The following is a 17,790-nucleotide window of genomic DNA, read 5'->3' as shown; positions in this document are numbered from 1 at the left end:
AGCGCTGCTTCAGCCCCTGTGCTGCCCCCTGAACCTACCGCAAGGAAGGGACAGCCAGCCCTTCTCCTGCCCAACCACACCTGGGCAGCAGCATCCTCCTGCCCCAACAACCTGGCAAATCTGAAACGTTTGTAATAAAGAATAGAGTTGTGCTCTACTTATCCTCACATTTCTGCCTGGGGTACGCACCATGGGCGGTGCTGGCGTCGGCATGATGGCAGTGGGTGGGATGGCGTGCGGGAAAGGCGTAAAGGTGTGCTGGTGTGTGTGTTGGTGTGTGTGCTGGTGCTGGTGCTGGTGTTGGTGGAACTCGGTCCTCAGGTATGGTGGTGGGCCCAGCGAGGCCCCGCGGTCTGCGCTCTGCGAGGCCAGAAACCGCGTGTTCAGTTCCTGACGGAGGAGATCTTGTTCTGGAATACAAACAGTAAAACTCAGTTTTACTCAGGGACTCTCACAGACCTTGTGCCACTTACTGTTTGCTGGCTGCAGTAGCAACGCTGTGTGTAAAGCTTCCTGGTGGTAAATTATGTCACTGCACAGGGGGAAAAAGGCTCCCTTGGATCTTCCCCAAAGGCCTGAGAGGCAGAAAAATGCATCCATATCCCTTCTCTCACCACGTCTGTCTTCACTATGGCATTCCTCTGAGCATTAACCTTTAACCTAAGGGTTCTCCCTAAATACGGGCACAGTTCTAAACAGGTGAGGAGCTTGAGTGAGGAAACATCAAGTGATTACTGCTAATGTAATGCTCCATTTTCTTCCTTTAGCTCCCATTCAGTGACCTGGTAGTAGCAGACATGTTACATCTCCCACAATCAAAGTACAGAAGAGCACAATTATCTCCACTGATAAAAATCTCTACATCTGACCCCCAAATCCTGCACATACATGAGCTTAGGACCAGCACAGCCACAGGAGACCTTCCCTCTAGGCAGGGAAGCAATGCTAACTGCAGACCACAACCGCAGTGAAGAAGTTCGCTAAGGGAGTCACAGATCCTCTGTGGGCACATTATGAACTCTAGTGTGTTCTTACCATGGGGAGAAAGAAAACACAAATGGAAAAATCACAGCCCTCCAAAAATATTAATTCCCAGGGTAGAAGAAATGTCTTGAGGTATGCGTAGGTGTTCTTTAGCTTTGATATCTCTCCAAATCATTCAGCAATGGGTACAGCCTCCACCCAATCAACTGCCCTCATCAAATGGCCCAAACTGACTTATTCTGACTAAACCCAGAGAACTGGTTTCCCCCTCAGAGCATGATATGCCCATGTCTCACCTGAGTAAGTGCTCCCAGCAGGGTGTCCTGGAACCTGCAGCGTCCCCGAAGTCAGTGGTGGTGGAGGAGGCAGGGCCGTAGGAGGGGCAAACATATTGGGGTGATGTGGGTGGGCGGGGGGCTGCAGGGCGGGTGTGAAGGTGTGCAGGGGGCTGTGGCTGGGCAGAGACAGGGGGAACGGTGATGCTGAGGGGTGGTGGGAGATGTGAGGAGGAGGGGCCTGAGTCTTGGCAGGAGTGCTGCTTCTGCTGCTGCTGTTAATGAGAGGAAAAGCAATTAAGCATTGCATGGAAGAGGGAAAAGCTCCAAACATACACATCTACAACCCCACCAGGCTATGCCCAGCTCATGTTAACACATTACTAATGTCAGTTATATATTACAAATTCAAGTTGCTCTTCTCCTTTTCTAGCAATACCACTGAGATACTCCTTTCTCTAACCATCTGCTTTTACTTCCTATGGTCTCTCCACACCAAAACCCGAGACACACTCTCCCCTGCTGTAAGAGGTTGATATGCTGTCCTCCACCAACACAGGAATGACACACAAAGGAGTAATCATCCCTCTGCATTCATTACTTAATTATCAGGTCCTTTCTACATGACTGCTTCTGATTCATGTTTTCAGGCAAATGAAGCTCAAAATCAGTGATCACTGCATTAATAAAGGTTTAATTTTTTTTCCCTATGACTTTGTAAGATGAAAGGCTGCAGAAAATGTGAAACAAAGCTGAGAAGGCAAATAGATACAAGCTTCTTGTGCAGTTAATGCCTCTCTACCTCCACAATAGACAGAGATAAGACGAGTCAGCAAAGTATTTGTGATTACACTGGTTGCAATTCTTCAGGTTTCACATCCTACTAATGAGTATTTAAAATATATTCACCTAGTGCTTAATTCGACTTGTCATTATTTCAAGTAACAACATGCTGCTATTGCAGTGATTTTGAAAGACAAGCAATACCAACTTGGTTAAAAATAAATCAAAGTCTTAAACACCTCCCAGTCTTCAGTGAAACCATGAAGCAACCATAATGCTGGTTCACCAGGTCTTGAAAATGCACCAGCTGCCTGCTGATTTGGGGAAAGACAACCTTGTGCTGGCAGCATTAACTTAGAGTAAGGGAGAGCTCAGGTCCCTTCTCACAGACCTCATGGGCTCCTATGAACATGTGGCTTAGTCTCTTTGGTCAACTCTGTCACCCCCCCCAGTAAAAGCTGAGGTTTATCTCACTGTGGCCATGTGAAGAGAAAAATACTGGAGACTGCAAAGTGTCAGCAGTAAGGAAAAAATTCAGCTTTAAAGTCATTAGGGTGAGACAATCTGTGCCAGGCTGTCACCAGGCAAACAGCAGCTGTGCCATACTTCTCACTCCAGGGTATGTCTGTAGTTGGAGAAATGGAAGTCTTCAAGGCCGATTTGGAGGGGTCTTTGAGCAACCCGGCCTACTGGAAGGTGTCCCTGCCCATGGTAGGGTGTTGGAACTGAATGATCTTGAGGTCCTTTCCAACCCAAACCATTCTATGATTCTGTGTTCACCACCAAGCAGCAAACCAGCATGAGGCATCAGCGCACTCGCAGTTCTGTTCACCTACCTTAAGCTGTTGAGGCTTAAACTGCTGCTGTTATAGGCAGAGAGTGGCTGTGAGAGGCTCTGCGAGGCCGGATGCGGCTGCACCGGGGGCAGGTTTGGGTGCGCTGGCTGCACCGGTGACTGCGGCCGTGGCGGGTGCTGTGCTGGCGGCTGCGGCACCGGCGGACGCGTAGCTTCTTCTGGCACTGGTGGCTGCGGCACCGGGACTGGTGGGGCAGGAGCCTCTGGCCGCGGGGCCAGCGCGGGGCTGGGGCACGGTGCCTCGGGCTGCGGCTCCAACTGTGGCTGGGCCAGAGGCTGGCTCACCTGAGGACAAGGGTCTTTAGGCACCACAGGCTCAAGTATTGGGTCTTTGCTGCTGTCCTGGCTCTTCTCTTGGCTCCTTTCTAATCCTGATATTTTCGGGACAGCTGGGGCCCTAGCACCAGGGTCGTCATTTTCAGCTAGTGCACTGACTCCTAACTCTTTATCTGCAACAACAGAAGAGAGAGAAAACAGTCACGTGAGCAACAAAACGGGCAAAACCCAACTAAGTGGTATGCCAGAGGTGCACTCTGGGCAGCTCCATGTTGTTTTCATCAAGGACTGTGCCAACGTGAAACCAAATCAAATCCAAACTCACTTCCAGCAGCATCCCTAACCCTCAAGTCCTTTTCCTAATGCTTCTATTTTAACATAAGGAGGGAGTTTCTGGCTGTCTTCATTAACATATAAAAAAGCAAGCACAGTGCAGTGGTTCAAACTCTTTGAGGCAGAACCTCTGCAGGAAAACACCAGGAGGGCTGTGCTTTGCTTTGGTCTGTCTCTGTGGCACAATACACACCAGGTCCTCCCCACTTGCCTCCTGAGTCTGCTCTCCTATGGATCCATTTCTCAGCTTTCCTCTACAACCATGCAAGAGCTTCCTAGATTTTAAAGAAAAATTAGATTTGCACAATAATGGCATGATTCCATGTTCCAAGGCCATGAACAGTGATGATGAATTACCATAGGTAATATAGCATAGGTAATATCATCTGTATGTGTATTTGGCAAAATCAATCCCTAAATGATCACATAAACACCACTGAAATGATCTGTTGAATCATGGAAGCACAAAGCACTGCAGGGCAAGGGGCAGAGCTCCACACGAAGCCAGAATTCACATGTTTTCCACTTGGAGAGCTGCTCATCTTCTAGGAGCATGCCTTTATCCCTATCTACTATGATACATTCACTCCATTGCCTGGGCTGCCAAATGAACAGAAGAAAAAAGTCACTTCTGGAGTGTACAGTCTGTACCAGGCACAGAGGCTTCTCCATGAATTTGGATCAGAAGACTATGGGGGCAAAGTGGGACTCCAGAGGAATAAAAGAATTACTCTGCTGTACACCCAAGGTCTATCTCACTGCAATTAAATTGCAGGTTCTAAATAAAGGAAACTCCATTTGTATTAATCCTTTGGATCAATCCCATCTGATCAAGCATTATTGAAAGTTTGCCAGAGTGTGATCACCGCATGTGTTGAGGCAGGTCCTCAAGGAGGAAGGAAATGAGCAGCAGTTTGTTCAGGAATAGGTAGATCTGTGTCCCTGCACCTTAAAGATGTAAAAGTTACACAATTCCTATTTCTTGTCTGTCAGAAAAGCATCATAATGAGGCTTTGAGGGCTCAGCCTTGTCATCAGAAATCCCCCACAAGATGAACACAGTAGATGGGCTGAACAGCCCACAGAGGTGATACTTCCAAGCCTACAGGGACCACGCTGCACTCTGTGCATTCATTACAGCTTTTCATTCGATGTTTCTCATGTCTCTGGTGTGTGTAACATTTATTCTGCACATGTCTCTGTGGGGAGTTTGCTCCTCACGCCATCGCTCCTCCTCCCCTGGAGAAAAGGGCTACAAATCCCAGTGTCTCCTGGGTGTTCTTTGCTGCTGCTGCATACATCTTCATTACATTTCCCCTTAAGTACTGTCCCTGTTAGTCCACAGCTTAGAAAATGCTGTGTTTAGTAGATAATGTTATTCCAAATGTCAGACACTGAATGTGTGCAGCCTCTCCCTCTCTCTATCTGCACCTATGCTATACCCCAAACAGTGCCAGATGTCCGGAAGTCTCTAACCCCAGAATGCCTGGTACACGCATCCCCACATGGCTGATGATTATGATACATGAATCAGAAAGAGTCCTTCATCCCACAGTATCTATTTAGGGAGGTGAAATCCCACATCAGTGATGAACACTACCAATTACATGTTTCCTAAAGAGGGCTCAACAACTTCATCAACACTACTTCAAGGTCATACATATAAGATTACTCCTCTCCTACCAGTAGTACGTCTTCGCACATCGCATCTCTGGATGTTGACTGAGAAGCTCAGTGTTAAAACTAAGGGATAAAAAAACCCTTCACATCACTATGACACAGAGAACCCAATTACACAGCTTTTCAAGCTTGGTGATCCATCATGGGAATTCACCTCCAGCCTCCAGCTGAAAAAGCAAGCAAGTGACTTAATTTGGTGGCAGTCTCCATACTCTATTTTGGATCAAGTGCAATGCCTGCATCAGAACTCCAAAGACCAGTAACTGCGATAGAACTTCGTGCTCACAGAGGCTTCCCTTTATCCACTGGGTTGATACCGCACTCAGCAGCCATCAGTCTTTTTACTGAAAAAGGAATAAAGCCATAATTTGATGCTGTCTAGGGACCGAGGAGAAACTTGGAGAGTGGCTTTGGACAAGGGCCTACAGAGACAGGCCAAGGGGAATGGCTTTAACCTGCCGGAGGGGAGACTGAGATGAGCTCTTAGGCAGAAGCTCTTCCCTGGGAGGGTGCTGAGGCGCTGGCACAGGGTGCCCAGAGAAGCTGTGGCTGCCCCATCCCTGGCAGTGCTCACAACCAGGCTGGGTGGGGCTTGGAGCAAGCTGCTCTAGTGGAAGGTGTCCATGCCTGTGGCAGGGGTTGGAACTCTATGAGCTTTAAGGTCCTTTCCAACCCAAACCAGTCTGGGATTCTATGGAAGCTTGTCTCATACCAACAGGACTTGCAACTTCCATTATCCTTTCCTGTCTTTGCCCATTGATCTGTCTTAACACCCAAATTCCTCTATTTTTCACTGAACACACACAGCCTGGGGATCTCTCAAGATGCAGGACCCCCAGACACCTCCACATAACCCAAGTGCAGACTCATCACAGGAGTCTTCAATATTTTGCAGCATTATCTTTGGGATAATGCTGTGTAATTTAAAAACAGCATTGATTTTAATACCGCAGCAAGTTTAACTCTTCTCTTGACAATATTATCTCTGCCAAACTAAAATTTTCTGCAAACTTCTTAATGCAAGATAAAAAATGAGAGCTTTCAAAAAATATAACCCCTGTTTTCCCCATTTTTAACATGGTAAGCGGGCAGTTGGTGCCAACTGTCACAACCAATACAAGCTGCGCTTACTTCTCTGAAATCAATGGAATGCAGAAAGCCCTCGCTGAGCACTGGCCCTGGGAGATACACTTCAACCAGCATTTTACAAGGCTTGAACTAATTAATCAGATTTAAGACCCAATTGTACATTTCATATTGATTAGACATTGGTCAATGGAACTTTGGGATAAATAAAGGCAGATGACAGAAACCATTACTGCAGGGGACGGAGGATTTTGTTGGGTTCACCAGCCAACACATATCATAAAGGCCCCCAGAGCAATTCATCTGCTGTACTGGATACACATAATTTGCTGAAACAATTTTCCAGCCTGCTTTCATCCCAATTTCCGAGGACACCACCTAAGTATCTGATTATGCAAATCAAAACCACGCATTCCCAAGCATGGCCACTGTCATCTGCTGAGACCAATTATTTCACAGTAAGCAGGTATTAGTACAACTGACTAGCAAGACTTGTGACACACTTTGCACTTCCTCATAAAACAGAGAAGAAAGTCAGGGCAAAAGATTTTGCTCCCTCCTGTTAATAATGTTTATCTTCTGCCTTGAAATGGATTTAATTGGCAACAAGAAAGTTGCAGATCAATGAGAAGAAGCACTTAGTGGCATTGCATAAGATGCTGAAAAGTCCTCAGGCACTGAGCTGCTTCTGGCCTTGATCTGCAGATGCAGAGTCCTCCAATATTTCACATGAAACAATTCATTTCATCCAGCTGTTAAACAGAACATACGCCACAAATGTGACTCCTGTATCCTGTACACTGTGAGTGTAACACTGAAAGCACTTTATGTTTGAGTTTTGTAATAAAGCACCTCTTTAGTTAGTAAAAAGGAATGGGATATACCTTCCTAGAGGAAAGTGAAGCACAGAACATCGAAAATCACCTTTCATTCATAAATGATTGCATTTTACTTAATAGAGATGCATGCAACTGTAACATCCTTACAGATCTTAGGAGAAAGCAACACCATGATACTTCCATCCTGTTTCAATGCACACACTTACACAGCCAAAGGTTTATTTCCAGCAGGGAAAATCTCTTGGCTTCCTAACCTTTCCAGTTTGGATGCAATACATTACATCCTTAACCATACCATTAACTATTCAATAGCCAGCTACCAGCACTGGAGGGCTTATGCAAATGGCTTTTTCTCAAACGGGCTGGCAAACTTCCCACGTGGGAAGCAATGAGACAAAGTCATCAGGGAATATTCTTTAATAATAAAGGGTTTGAGCACAAGGAGTTTTAGCCTCCTGCTTCAATTTCATGTTCTAATTCCAGAAATACAGCTCTTGTAATCGCAGTATCTGTAAAGCACACGTAGTGTCAAAGAAACATAGAGAAGGCCTTATTAAACCAGGATGGAGGTCCCTGCTTCCCACCTCTGACTGCAGCAAGCACAAAGGTTTTCCAAACCAGGTGTAGAATCCTTGCCAGCAAATGTAAAGCAGCCTGTCCAACCCACAGGATCTGATGCCAATCTCAAAGGCTGGCTTATACCAAAAGCCTGAGGTTTTCTTCCAAGGTTTTCTAGAACTGTGATAACAACCATGGGCTTGTTCTGCACATAAATCTCAGGTCCCTTCTGAGTATTCGCAAGTTCTTGCCCATAGCAGTAGATTTCTTAGCATGTCATAGGAAAATATTCCTCCCACAAGGTTTTCATTTCTCATCTTTTAACTGCACTTGGTTCTTGCAAGTCTGTGAGAAGATGACTTCTCTACAAACCATCAGGATCACCTAGTCCTTTAGAAAATTAAACTGCTTCCCCTTCTACGTCCTTTATGATGTTTTCAACTCCTGACTTCCCACTCTTTCTTCCTATGAGAATTTTCCCATATGCCTGATCACTTGTTATTTTTCCTGCTATTCTGTCACGCCTCTTCAGCTTCTGCAACACTTTCAGAAGCCCTGACAATACTGCCCAGTCCTCAGAAGCTGAACCCCCACTAATACCAAAGCATTTCATCCTCACCACTGTATTCCTCACGCACAAGGCAGTTGTCCCCAGCCTGCAGCTGCAGCTATGAGTGAAACTCTGTGTTAAACCATCTCTAGTAACACTCAGCTTCTTACCTTGACTTGTCCCAGCTAATTCAGAGCCCCACAAGGTCTGTAGGCACCTGCACGGTTTGGTATAATGTGCATTGCTCTGAGTTTGCCTGACTCTCCACCCCTATTCTCACAGCCTGGTGAGGTTTCTCTGTGGTTTCTAACAGTTCTCTCCAGCTCCAGCTACCGCAGGCACCCTTAGATCATGTGTGACTGCTTTTTGCCCTCACAACTCGGGACAGAGGACTCAAGACTTCAATTGCTCTTAATCCAACATCATGTTGCAAACAGATCATGACAAAAGTAACACAACTCTTTACTCTCCTTTCTTCAGATGCATTTTGCTGGTAACAGTTACAGAATCATAAAATCCCAGCCTGGTTTGGTTGGAAGGGACCTTAAAGCTCACCCAGTTCCAATCCCCTCCTGTGGGCAGGGACACCATCCATTAGATCACTTCGGTTTGGCTTCAGAAAAGCATCTTCCCCTCCCCTCTTCTGGCTGTGACCCAAACACCCCGTTACCCACCCAGTGGGCAGAGCAGAAGTGTGGTGGGAGCTGGATAACCTTAGCACAAGGTTAACTCCATTGCAGGGTGAGGGAAGGAAAATATATTGGGTTTATCCATCCATTGCCCCCCCTCCCTGCTCTCAATTTGCCTTGGCCACAGAGCTGCAATATTCCCTCCAATGCTCATGACATCTGCTCATCCTGCTCTATGTGACAGCATTACCTGAATGAACTTGAACAAAACCAGCTTTCAAAAGCAGCTTGAAAAGTATCACCCTATGAACACTAATCGAATTTAGCCTGACAGCTCAGCTTAATACATGAAGGACAAAAAAGATCTGTGTGATATGTTTATACAGCAAAGTAACACATTGATTCCCCTCGAGAGGTGTCATACCCATAACTCACCAGACACATACTACTGCTTCCATTGTGAGTTTGCTCTTTAGAGCCAAGAATTTCCTCTTCTGTTTTTAAAGGCATGATGTCAATATAAGCAGAGAGCTTAAACCTCCACTGCCTCTGTGATAACACTGAGATGAAGCGCAGCACGACCATGACAATACCCACTTTAAATTACAACTATTTTAAGCCATTAGTGTCTCTAGGAAAACTTTGTGAGCAAACAAATCACAACTCCACCAACCAGAGTTGCTTCACAGTATTCTTATGCTTGGCACTATTTGCTGGTGTTTCCAATGCTCCAGAGAAAAAGACGGATATTATCCAACTGTCTGCTCTAACATAGCATCACTTAAAAAGAATTCTTTTGGTCTGGGTCATATCAGCAAATGCAAAAACGAGATTTCAGTGTTCCTGGTCAACAAAAGTTCTTACTGACTCTGTCTATTCTATTTAATCTATTATATTATACATGTCCAGTAACGCCCATCTCTTTTTAAATTGTCTGAATTCCTTGTATTGGTCTTAAACATATCGCATGAATTTGTTTTATTTTAAAAGGGGGGTGGGGTGGGGGGGGAATGGCTGAATTATTTACTAGGTTTAAATCTAGAGCTGTACCAGAACTGAAGATCTACCACTCTGTTTCGTGTTGGATTGCTTTGACAACACCACAGTTACTAGAAGCTTTTCTTTGCATGCAAAGCATGATTCTGCATACCAAATCCTCCTGTGCGAGACAGAGGTAGAGGACTTAAAAGACTTTATGGAAATTAAAAATAGAAAAGAGCATGAACTTGAGAAAAAGGCATGATAACGCCTCTTTAGCGTGCATCAGTTTTGTTCTTACATCATTCTATAGCGTTTTATAAACAGGAATGTGATATTCCACTAAAGCCCATATGATAATTCAGAAATTGAAAAGCCTCTTGCTTTTTCTTATAGCCATTCACAAATGAGCATCACCATTTCCTGCATAATGCAATGTAGGCCTTTTCTTGTCCAAAGACCTTCTGATATCTTCTCTACCTCAGTTAGAGACCCTACAGAATTAATCTCAAAGGTCTGCTTTGCCTTGACATGTCCTTTTCTTGACTATGGCTCTCCTAGCCTGCTCTTCACATCCATTGAACACTGACTACTTTGTCTCAATTACCTGAACTAAGTGGGCCCCAGTTCAACTGCAGCATGAAGCCAACTTGTGAACTACCTGTTCGCTACTGAAGCACATTGTGTCTTCAAGAAAACTCTGACTGAAGTTTTTCTTCCCAGAGATGTGGATAATCCCTGCGTTGTCCATGCAGATCACTACAAAGACACTCAATTGGTGTGAAAAGTCCTTCACACGTCAGAAGTACAATGCTCACCTTCACTAAATGCTCACTGACTGACCTGTCCCTAACGAAACCAGTGGAACAGCATGTTGGTGGTGTGTTCTTTATTAGAGCAACTGGATGAGAAGCATCCACAAGAACACATCCTAAAACACACCACCATGAACAAACATTGGGCTTTCAGCAGACATGAGCACCCCCAACTCAATGTTAGCTCAGATGTGGATTAAATTCTAACTAAATATCCTTGATCCCAAAATAAATGGTGAGCAATGAAGACCAGATTAAAGCCAAATATGCTACATACATAGAATCACAGAATAGTTTGGGTTGGAATGGACCTTCAAAGCTCATCTAGTCTAACTCCCTGCAATGAGCAGGGATATCATCAACTACACCAGGTTGCTCAGAACCACATCCATCCTGGCCTTGAAGGTCTACACACTTCCACTGTACCTATGCAATGGTTGATTAGCTGGTAGGATGCAAGAGTGACACAATAGTGTCCTACATGCAGAAAAGACCCCAACACTGGGGTGCAACGTCTGAAGCTGAAGACAACCCTGACTGCTGCAGGGTACTTGTGCAGTCCAAAACCTATGGATTTTCTACACAACCTGAAATATTTAGCCCATCTCTGCTTCAAAATACCATCTGAAAAACATCCCATGCTCCTTTCATTTTGATTCAGGTTGTGCCTCGCTGAGGCCCATTATTATCCACAGCAACTGCTGCATTCAAAGACTCAAGCCTTGCATGTAGACTTTGTGGTGCTACCTCCATGTTGCAAGGAACTGTAATTCTAAAGGGATTAAAAGTTTACCAGCACAGCCATGTAAAGTAGAAAATGAATTGTTCGCTCTTCTCATCTCTGTTTGGAAATTAGATTACAGGCTCCAAGTGAGCTGAAATACAGAATGAGGCAAATCTATGTGATTAGCTCACAGGTGGCCAGTGAGGCTTTTCTGTGCTTCAAAGTCTGGCAGATTCCCATTAGCTGCAATAATAAAAGGAATGTGTACTTATCCTTCGGCCCAAACCCTGCCCTGTGCCAACGGCTACCTGCTGTGCTAATCCTCACAACCAATATAATCATCCTCAATTGGGATTTCATAAGTTTGCTCAGCTGTCATTTGGGATATACAGGATGTGTGGCACAGAGCTGGGCTGCCAGCACGGCAAGCTCATCCCACGTGGGGTCCAGCACCCTGTGGCACCATCAGTGGAGGGAAGGAATCACAGGGCTAACCCAGGACAGCCCCATGGTGTCAGCAGCTGGTTTCCCAGTACAGAGCTCACATGAGAGGTGTGGCATCAATAGTCCATTTCAGATGGCATTTGCTTTCTGACTCACCTCACTGCAGATGCAGTGGGATGATGTGAACGCAGCACTTACCCATGACCTGCACCCGAGGCAAGCTCTTTCAAGCCCCCTCAGCGAGAGGCTGGTTAACACAGTGAACCTTGAGGGTTGCTCCCTCTAGCAAGCCGTTATCCCACCTGGTGGAACTGTGAGAATATCTTTATTATATCCATAAACATCCAATAATCCTCTGAACCCTCCAAAGCTCTTTACCTTAACATTCACTTGCATCAGGGAACTTTACAACTCAGCATTTCCTTTTGTTACATTTAAATGTCTTAGGTAGGGAAATGAGAAGCCACCTTCCATTCCAACATTACAAATTCTCCAGAACACTGCAAACTAACTTCATCTAACTTTTTTTACACCAAAACTGAACAGGTGGAGCTCTGGACAGTGCTTGAGGAGCTTGAGGGAACAGAGGCCATACTTTGCTTTGCTCCCATGAACATCCTTCCACCTCTGCTGCTCCTGGCACATCAAGAGGCAGATATGACACTTGCAGTGTTGTCTACAACAGGTACCAGTCTGGGATTCTATGAACATGCTGTCATTTCAACAGCTCTGCAAAGTTCCAGCAACAGCCTGTGCTCCAAACCCTTCCAGCAAGAACCAGCCACTCGCCTTCAGACAGCTTGAACTCTGCAGCTAGGGATTTCCATGGTATTGGAATAACTGGCTTGAAGATAACAAGGCAGAAAAGCCTCCCTCAATAGAGCCTGCACTGGCTCGGCACTCTGAACAGCCAGCCTGGAATGCAGCATCTGAACATCTTCCACCTAGCATAGGTGAGACATTAAGAAAGGTTTTATTGCCCAACTTTCATTCTGACCTCAACAGCTGAACAACTCACATGTTATTGTGTTTTCCCCTCTCTGTTCCTCCTCTCAAAGGCCTTTGATGAGGCAAAACATCCTTCTTAGGGCAGCGTTACAGCATGTGCTTAACTTGCAACACACACTTACGCTCACTTAACCATGTCAGGGTCAAACTGGAAAGATGAGCTCAGGGGTTTGAAGAATTGTGGATGAAGGGGTTTGGTTTCTGTTCTCTCTCTGCTCCTGCCAGCAGCTTGACTCACTCAGGGCTACGGTGTTTTGGGTCCCATCACTTTGCATGGTCATGCCCTGGCAGGACCACACCAACCCCAGCTTCTGCAGCGTGTGTGTTTTCATAATACTGCGTTAGCAAACCAGCCTGAGGATATTTCCATCTCAATATTAATAATTTAAAACAAAATGTTTGAATCTTGGAAATTAACCAAACACTGAATAGTCTTTTACCAGAAGGAGCCGAGTTGGGTAATTACTGCTCGCCAAACAAATAGACATCATGGACAGATTTTTAACCAACTGGGATGTAAATATTTTTATTCTTGGGAATAATCTTACAGTGAAATCAGTTCTGCAAATACCCACAATAATCCCTATTCTTTTCCTCTCTTTTGCTATCTGCCTCAGGTAGAACATCTTGGTCTAGTGGAAGGTGTCCCTGTCTGTGACAAGGGGTTGGAACTGGACGAGCTTTAAGGCCCCTTCCAGCCCAAACCAGCCTGGGATTCTATGAAGTGCTCAGCAGTACAAAGCAAAGGCAGCTCCACACTTGTGATGTGGGTAACACGGTGCTCTTTTGGATTCAGGGATCAACACAACTGACCTTCACAAAGCACTACAGCCTTTACAACTTCCACATCACAGACTTTGACACCACGCTGCCTCCCAGTTGAGGCTTTCACATTTAGATCTCTTGCTATAATTTAGCAGGGTGGCAAGACAGGTCCTGGCCAAGAGGCAGCAGCAAAACAGGACATTTCCATAACTGGTTCTGTGTCGAAGGAGCAGAGGCCCGGCCCCACAACCTGGCTGATGGGGATGGGCCTTATCCAAATGTCTTAAAATCCATGGGGCTGCAGATGGCAGCGTCGAACAGAAGGTTCAGTGCCTTACAAAGGGAATTGAGAATAGGCCCATCTGTGGCATGAAATATCCATCTTGGAGTGAGGGGAGCCTTTTACAAAAAAACATTTATTTCAGTTTAAGTAAAATACTTTAAAATCAGGGGGGAAAAAAGCCAATCCCACAAACGCACTTGCAGTTTTATGGTATTTCCAATTCTTCTCACAAAGGGAGGTGAAACTAAAACCAAACGTTTACTGAGTGTTGGGAGACCAAATCAAGCACATATGATGTTTCAACAGCAGCCAAGCAAAATAATCAATAGCTTCCAATTCATGTTATCGACTTTTTCACATCCTTGCAGGCGTGAGGCTTCAAATGAAAGCATCAGAATCACCAAATGGTTCAATTTGCTCTAGTTCAGATATTTTACACTGACATTTTTTACGATGGCGTGTGTAAGCCTGTTTGAGAGAAGCACTCTGAAAGGCAGGACTTTAACTCCCCAAATTCCCTGTTTTGCTTCACTTTGGGATCCAGGGGTGCTTTATGCAAAGGGCAAGAGAAATGCGTAATGTTCCTTTCTCTCTGTTCTGTCCTCTCTCCCCGTGCTTCCGTTTAAAGGGACTTTACGAATAAAGAAAACCACCGTCTGCTATTATCTCTGTTTAATCATATCAGAATTACAAAAGATTATACACCTATAAACTGAATTACCATGGAAATAAAGCACAGTTCTGTGCCACACATGCCCCTTGCAGAGGGGGATCAAGTTTCCTTGACACCCCATCTTGTCTTTTTAAGAGCAGTTTCGATAATGTAATTGTGCACTATGGAACAGTCACAATAACAAGTTGTTTGGACCATGGCAAACCAGCAAGAGCTCATTAAGCCTTACAGAATGTTTGCAGCTGTTTTGGCCCAGGCTTGATTTGTTATGACATAGGTAAACTCTTATTTCGCCAGGTTTAATAGGTAATAGATATGCCAAAGCACATATTTCTTTCAAGGCTATGAGAAGCTTTTAGCAATAACCCTTAAGGACGTATTGGGCAAAACTGATCTTGCAACATCTCCAAATACATAGAGAAAATGATGTGAACTATGGAAAATCACCACCATTCAGGGACAGTGCACTGGACTAGAAGATTAAAGTTCTGCTCTGGCTCCTGCAGGATGCAGTTAGGTCAGTGCTTGTCCCTGCTCTTTTCAGGGCAGGGGCTGCTGTAAAACAAGAATCAGCTCTTGCTTAAGGCCTCTTTGTATTCATTCCATAAGAATAATGCTAAGGATTAAAAAAAAAATGGTCAAACTGAAGCCTGGCAGATTGCCAGTGCTCTTCACTGTGGTTCAACAGATGCATTTGAATAAATGAGTAAGGAGATGTAAGCTATAACCATTTATTTGCTTGCACTACTCCTTGCTCTGCACTGGGATGTTTGAAAAGCACCTACCTGGATTTGTTCACTTCTCAGTGAGGCTGACAGCCATGAGCATTTTATAATCACATCCTGAGCTCATTTGTTTAGTTTGCCATTAGGCCCTGATGATGACGACTAATTTATAATCATATATAACCCTTGCATAATACACAGAAGGCTGAAACTATAATAATCTGCAGAGCAACACAGAAAACACACAGAGAATCAAGTGGGCCCATTAACATTTAGAAATAAGCTATTAAGAGCTCCACTGAACAGATCAACCCACTGTAAGATAGATACTTATCATGTATACATGCGTGCGTGGATGCGCATACCTTTGCATAGGAACATACATACACAAATGTAGTAATGTGCCCTGCTCTGGTGCAAGTGTGGAGGATTTCCTTTGATTATTATCAAAGCAGGGCTGACAAATGTATTCATGGGGAAGGAGGGAGAACAGCACATGCAAATCATTCTGGAGGCAGGTAGGGCCCCACACTTGCTTCTCGCACTCCCCTTCAGATGAGATCCAAACCCCTCCTGCTCCCAAGAGGTGTGAAGCCTGCCATTTGTGCTGGAAGCTCTCCAGCACTCACTTCAAGCTTACTGTTTGTTTCTGACTAGAAGAAGACAGTTGAACATTTACCAACAGCCACCAGTTTTACTGGAAACTGTTGAAAACGTTTAAAAACTCATCCTCGGGAGGAACAAAGTGGTGCCACGATGAATTCATGAAGCATTTCCTCTTAACTACCCTTCTTCCAGTAAGGCTTACAACTGAATTCTAGATACAGAGTAAGTTTACAGATACACATAAGGTTTTAGGAGACACGAAACTCTGTGGTCCAGGAAATACGTACAGAAGGCGATGCTGGAAGAATACAGAGGCATTGCTCAGGACTCACATGCCCATTCAATGAACCCAGTTGTAAGGCAGGGGTAGACTTGCCTACTTTTCCACACGTTATGCTCTTCCTTAATGAAGCACACAGTCCTGTGGAACAGACCTATAGTCACATTGCAGCTCCTGCGTGGATTCTAAATCCCTTGCTGCCTGCCAAAGTCCTGCAGACCCTGCTTTGCGAATGCTCTCCTTCCAGCTCCAATACACCATCAACCTCCAGCTCGCCTCTCCACAGTGCTTCGTTCATCAGTACCATCGGTGGCATAAACCTGCCAGCATGTAAAACTTAATGGTCTAATCCTCCTGCTTTCACAAAGACCAGATTAGCTTTAAGTTAAATACTCTTGTTCCTTAAATTTCCTCCTTGTCAGGATGCCAAGGGAAGCGCTTAATCTTACAAAAGAGCCCGAGGACATTCTGATGCCTCCACATGAAGACAGAAAGCAGTCCATAATGCCAAGATAAAGCTGAGGTATTAAACTAATCTCACAGACCTGGAAATGTGTATGCAGCAGGGATTACTGCTGTGTCTTGCTGCAGCTGCTAGAGGGGGTCATTAGCTGCAGTCGGGGTTCTTGCCATAAGCACCTCGGCATCCCCTGCTTTACATACATAAAACTGAGGCACCAACTAGTTATAAACTTGTGCAAGTCACCAGCTGCAAAGAAATGGAACAGACTTGTGATTTAGACACAGACGCCTAACCACTAATACAGCCAGCTTGTCTACACTTGCTTTGTCAAGCATCCTTTGCTAGCATGGCTGGCCCAGCATGGCTCATGGCCGGCCCAGCATGGCCCATGGCCATCGGAAGCCAGTTTTGCAGTGGGGATGTTGCACCAGGAGGGATGAACAGTTCAAACCATGATGCTCTTCCACAGATGGGAATGGCAATCAAATACACAAGCAAGCTCCAGTCTGATGAGCTGAAGAGAGCTAAAGTCTCCTTTGCAAGGTGTGATACAGAAGAGTCTCTGGATTAGCAGTGCACAAAACTCAAGGAGATCTGCCTGCAGCTGAGCTTCCCACCTCCCCATCAGGCTGATTGGATTAAAGCCAGTAATTCAACAGTAACACTAAGCAGAAATCTTCCCTAACCTTGAAATAAAACTGCAGAGCCTTTACTCCCAGGTAAAGCCCATAGTACATAAGTACACTTAGGAAGCAACTAATGCTTCTTTACACCCTTCTCATCCAAAAAGTTCAAGTGATAATGGCCATTTTACTCCGACATGAATAAACCCCAGTGCAGCACAAGCAGCTTGGCTCGGCACTCCTCACTTGTCCATATGGCTGGCAACACACTAGAAGTGACTTAATTCCTGTAATAACTTTCCATCCTCTGCACAGCCCTCCAGAGATCCATGTGGGGACAAATGAGATCTGCTGGAGGAGAGAAGGTCACTTGGCTCTCTGCAGAGTAAACCCTCTCTGTATCAGCTGAAGACAACTCAAAGGCAAGTTTGCAAAACCAGGTCAAGTTATCAGTGAACTACACTGATCAATAGTTTCTGTAATTTCATGGGTTTAAGATCAGCTAAAGAAGGAAAGGTAGGTTTTTACCCGCACATCGCTTTATAGACTTTCCAG

General features: G+C 45.1%; 1 protein-coding gene across 8 annotated transcripts in view; it reads right to left on the bottom strand.

The window, feature by feature from the left end:
* AUTS2 (activator of transcription and developmental regulator AUTS2) overlaps positions 1 to 17,790 on the bottom strand; it is a 735,180-nt gene that overhangs the window by 23,067 nt on the left and 694,323 nt on the right. For 5 of the 8 annotated variants that reach the window (XM_065694320.1, XM_065694323.1, XM_065694325.1 and 2 more), the window contains 3 exons: positions 2,879 to 3,347; positions 1,281 to 1,534; positions 169 to 410 (listed from right to left, as the gene is read on the bottom strand). In XM_065694320.1, coding sequence (XP_065550392.1) covers positions 169 to 410; positions 1,281 to 1,534; positions 2,879 to 3,347 — 965 coding nt within the window. The remainder of the gene's footprint in view (positions 1 to 168; positions 411 to 1,280; positions 1,535 to 2,878; positions 3,348 to 17,790) is intronic. The other 3 variants (XM_065694322.1, XM_065694324.1, XM_065694321.1) reach the window with 2 other exon arrangements.

Source organism: Lathamus discolor, chromosome 14 (assembly GCF_037157495.1).
Source record: "Lathamus discolor isolate bLatDis1 chromosome 14, bLatDis1.hap1, whole genome shotgun sequence".
Taxonomy (NCBI): Eukaryota; Metazoa; Chordata; class Aves; order Psittaciformes; family Psittacidae; genus Lathamus; species Lathamus discolor.
The sequence above is the reverse complement of the archived record's forward strand: the minus strand, read 5'-3'. Positions and strand labels throughout refer to the sequence as shown.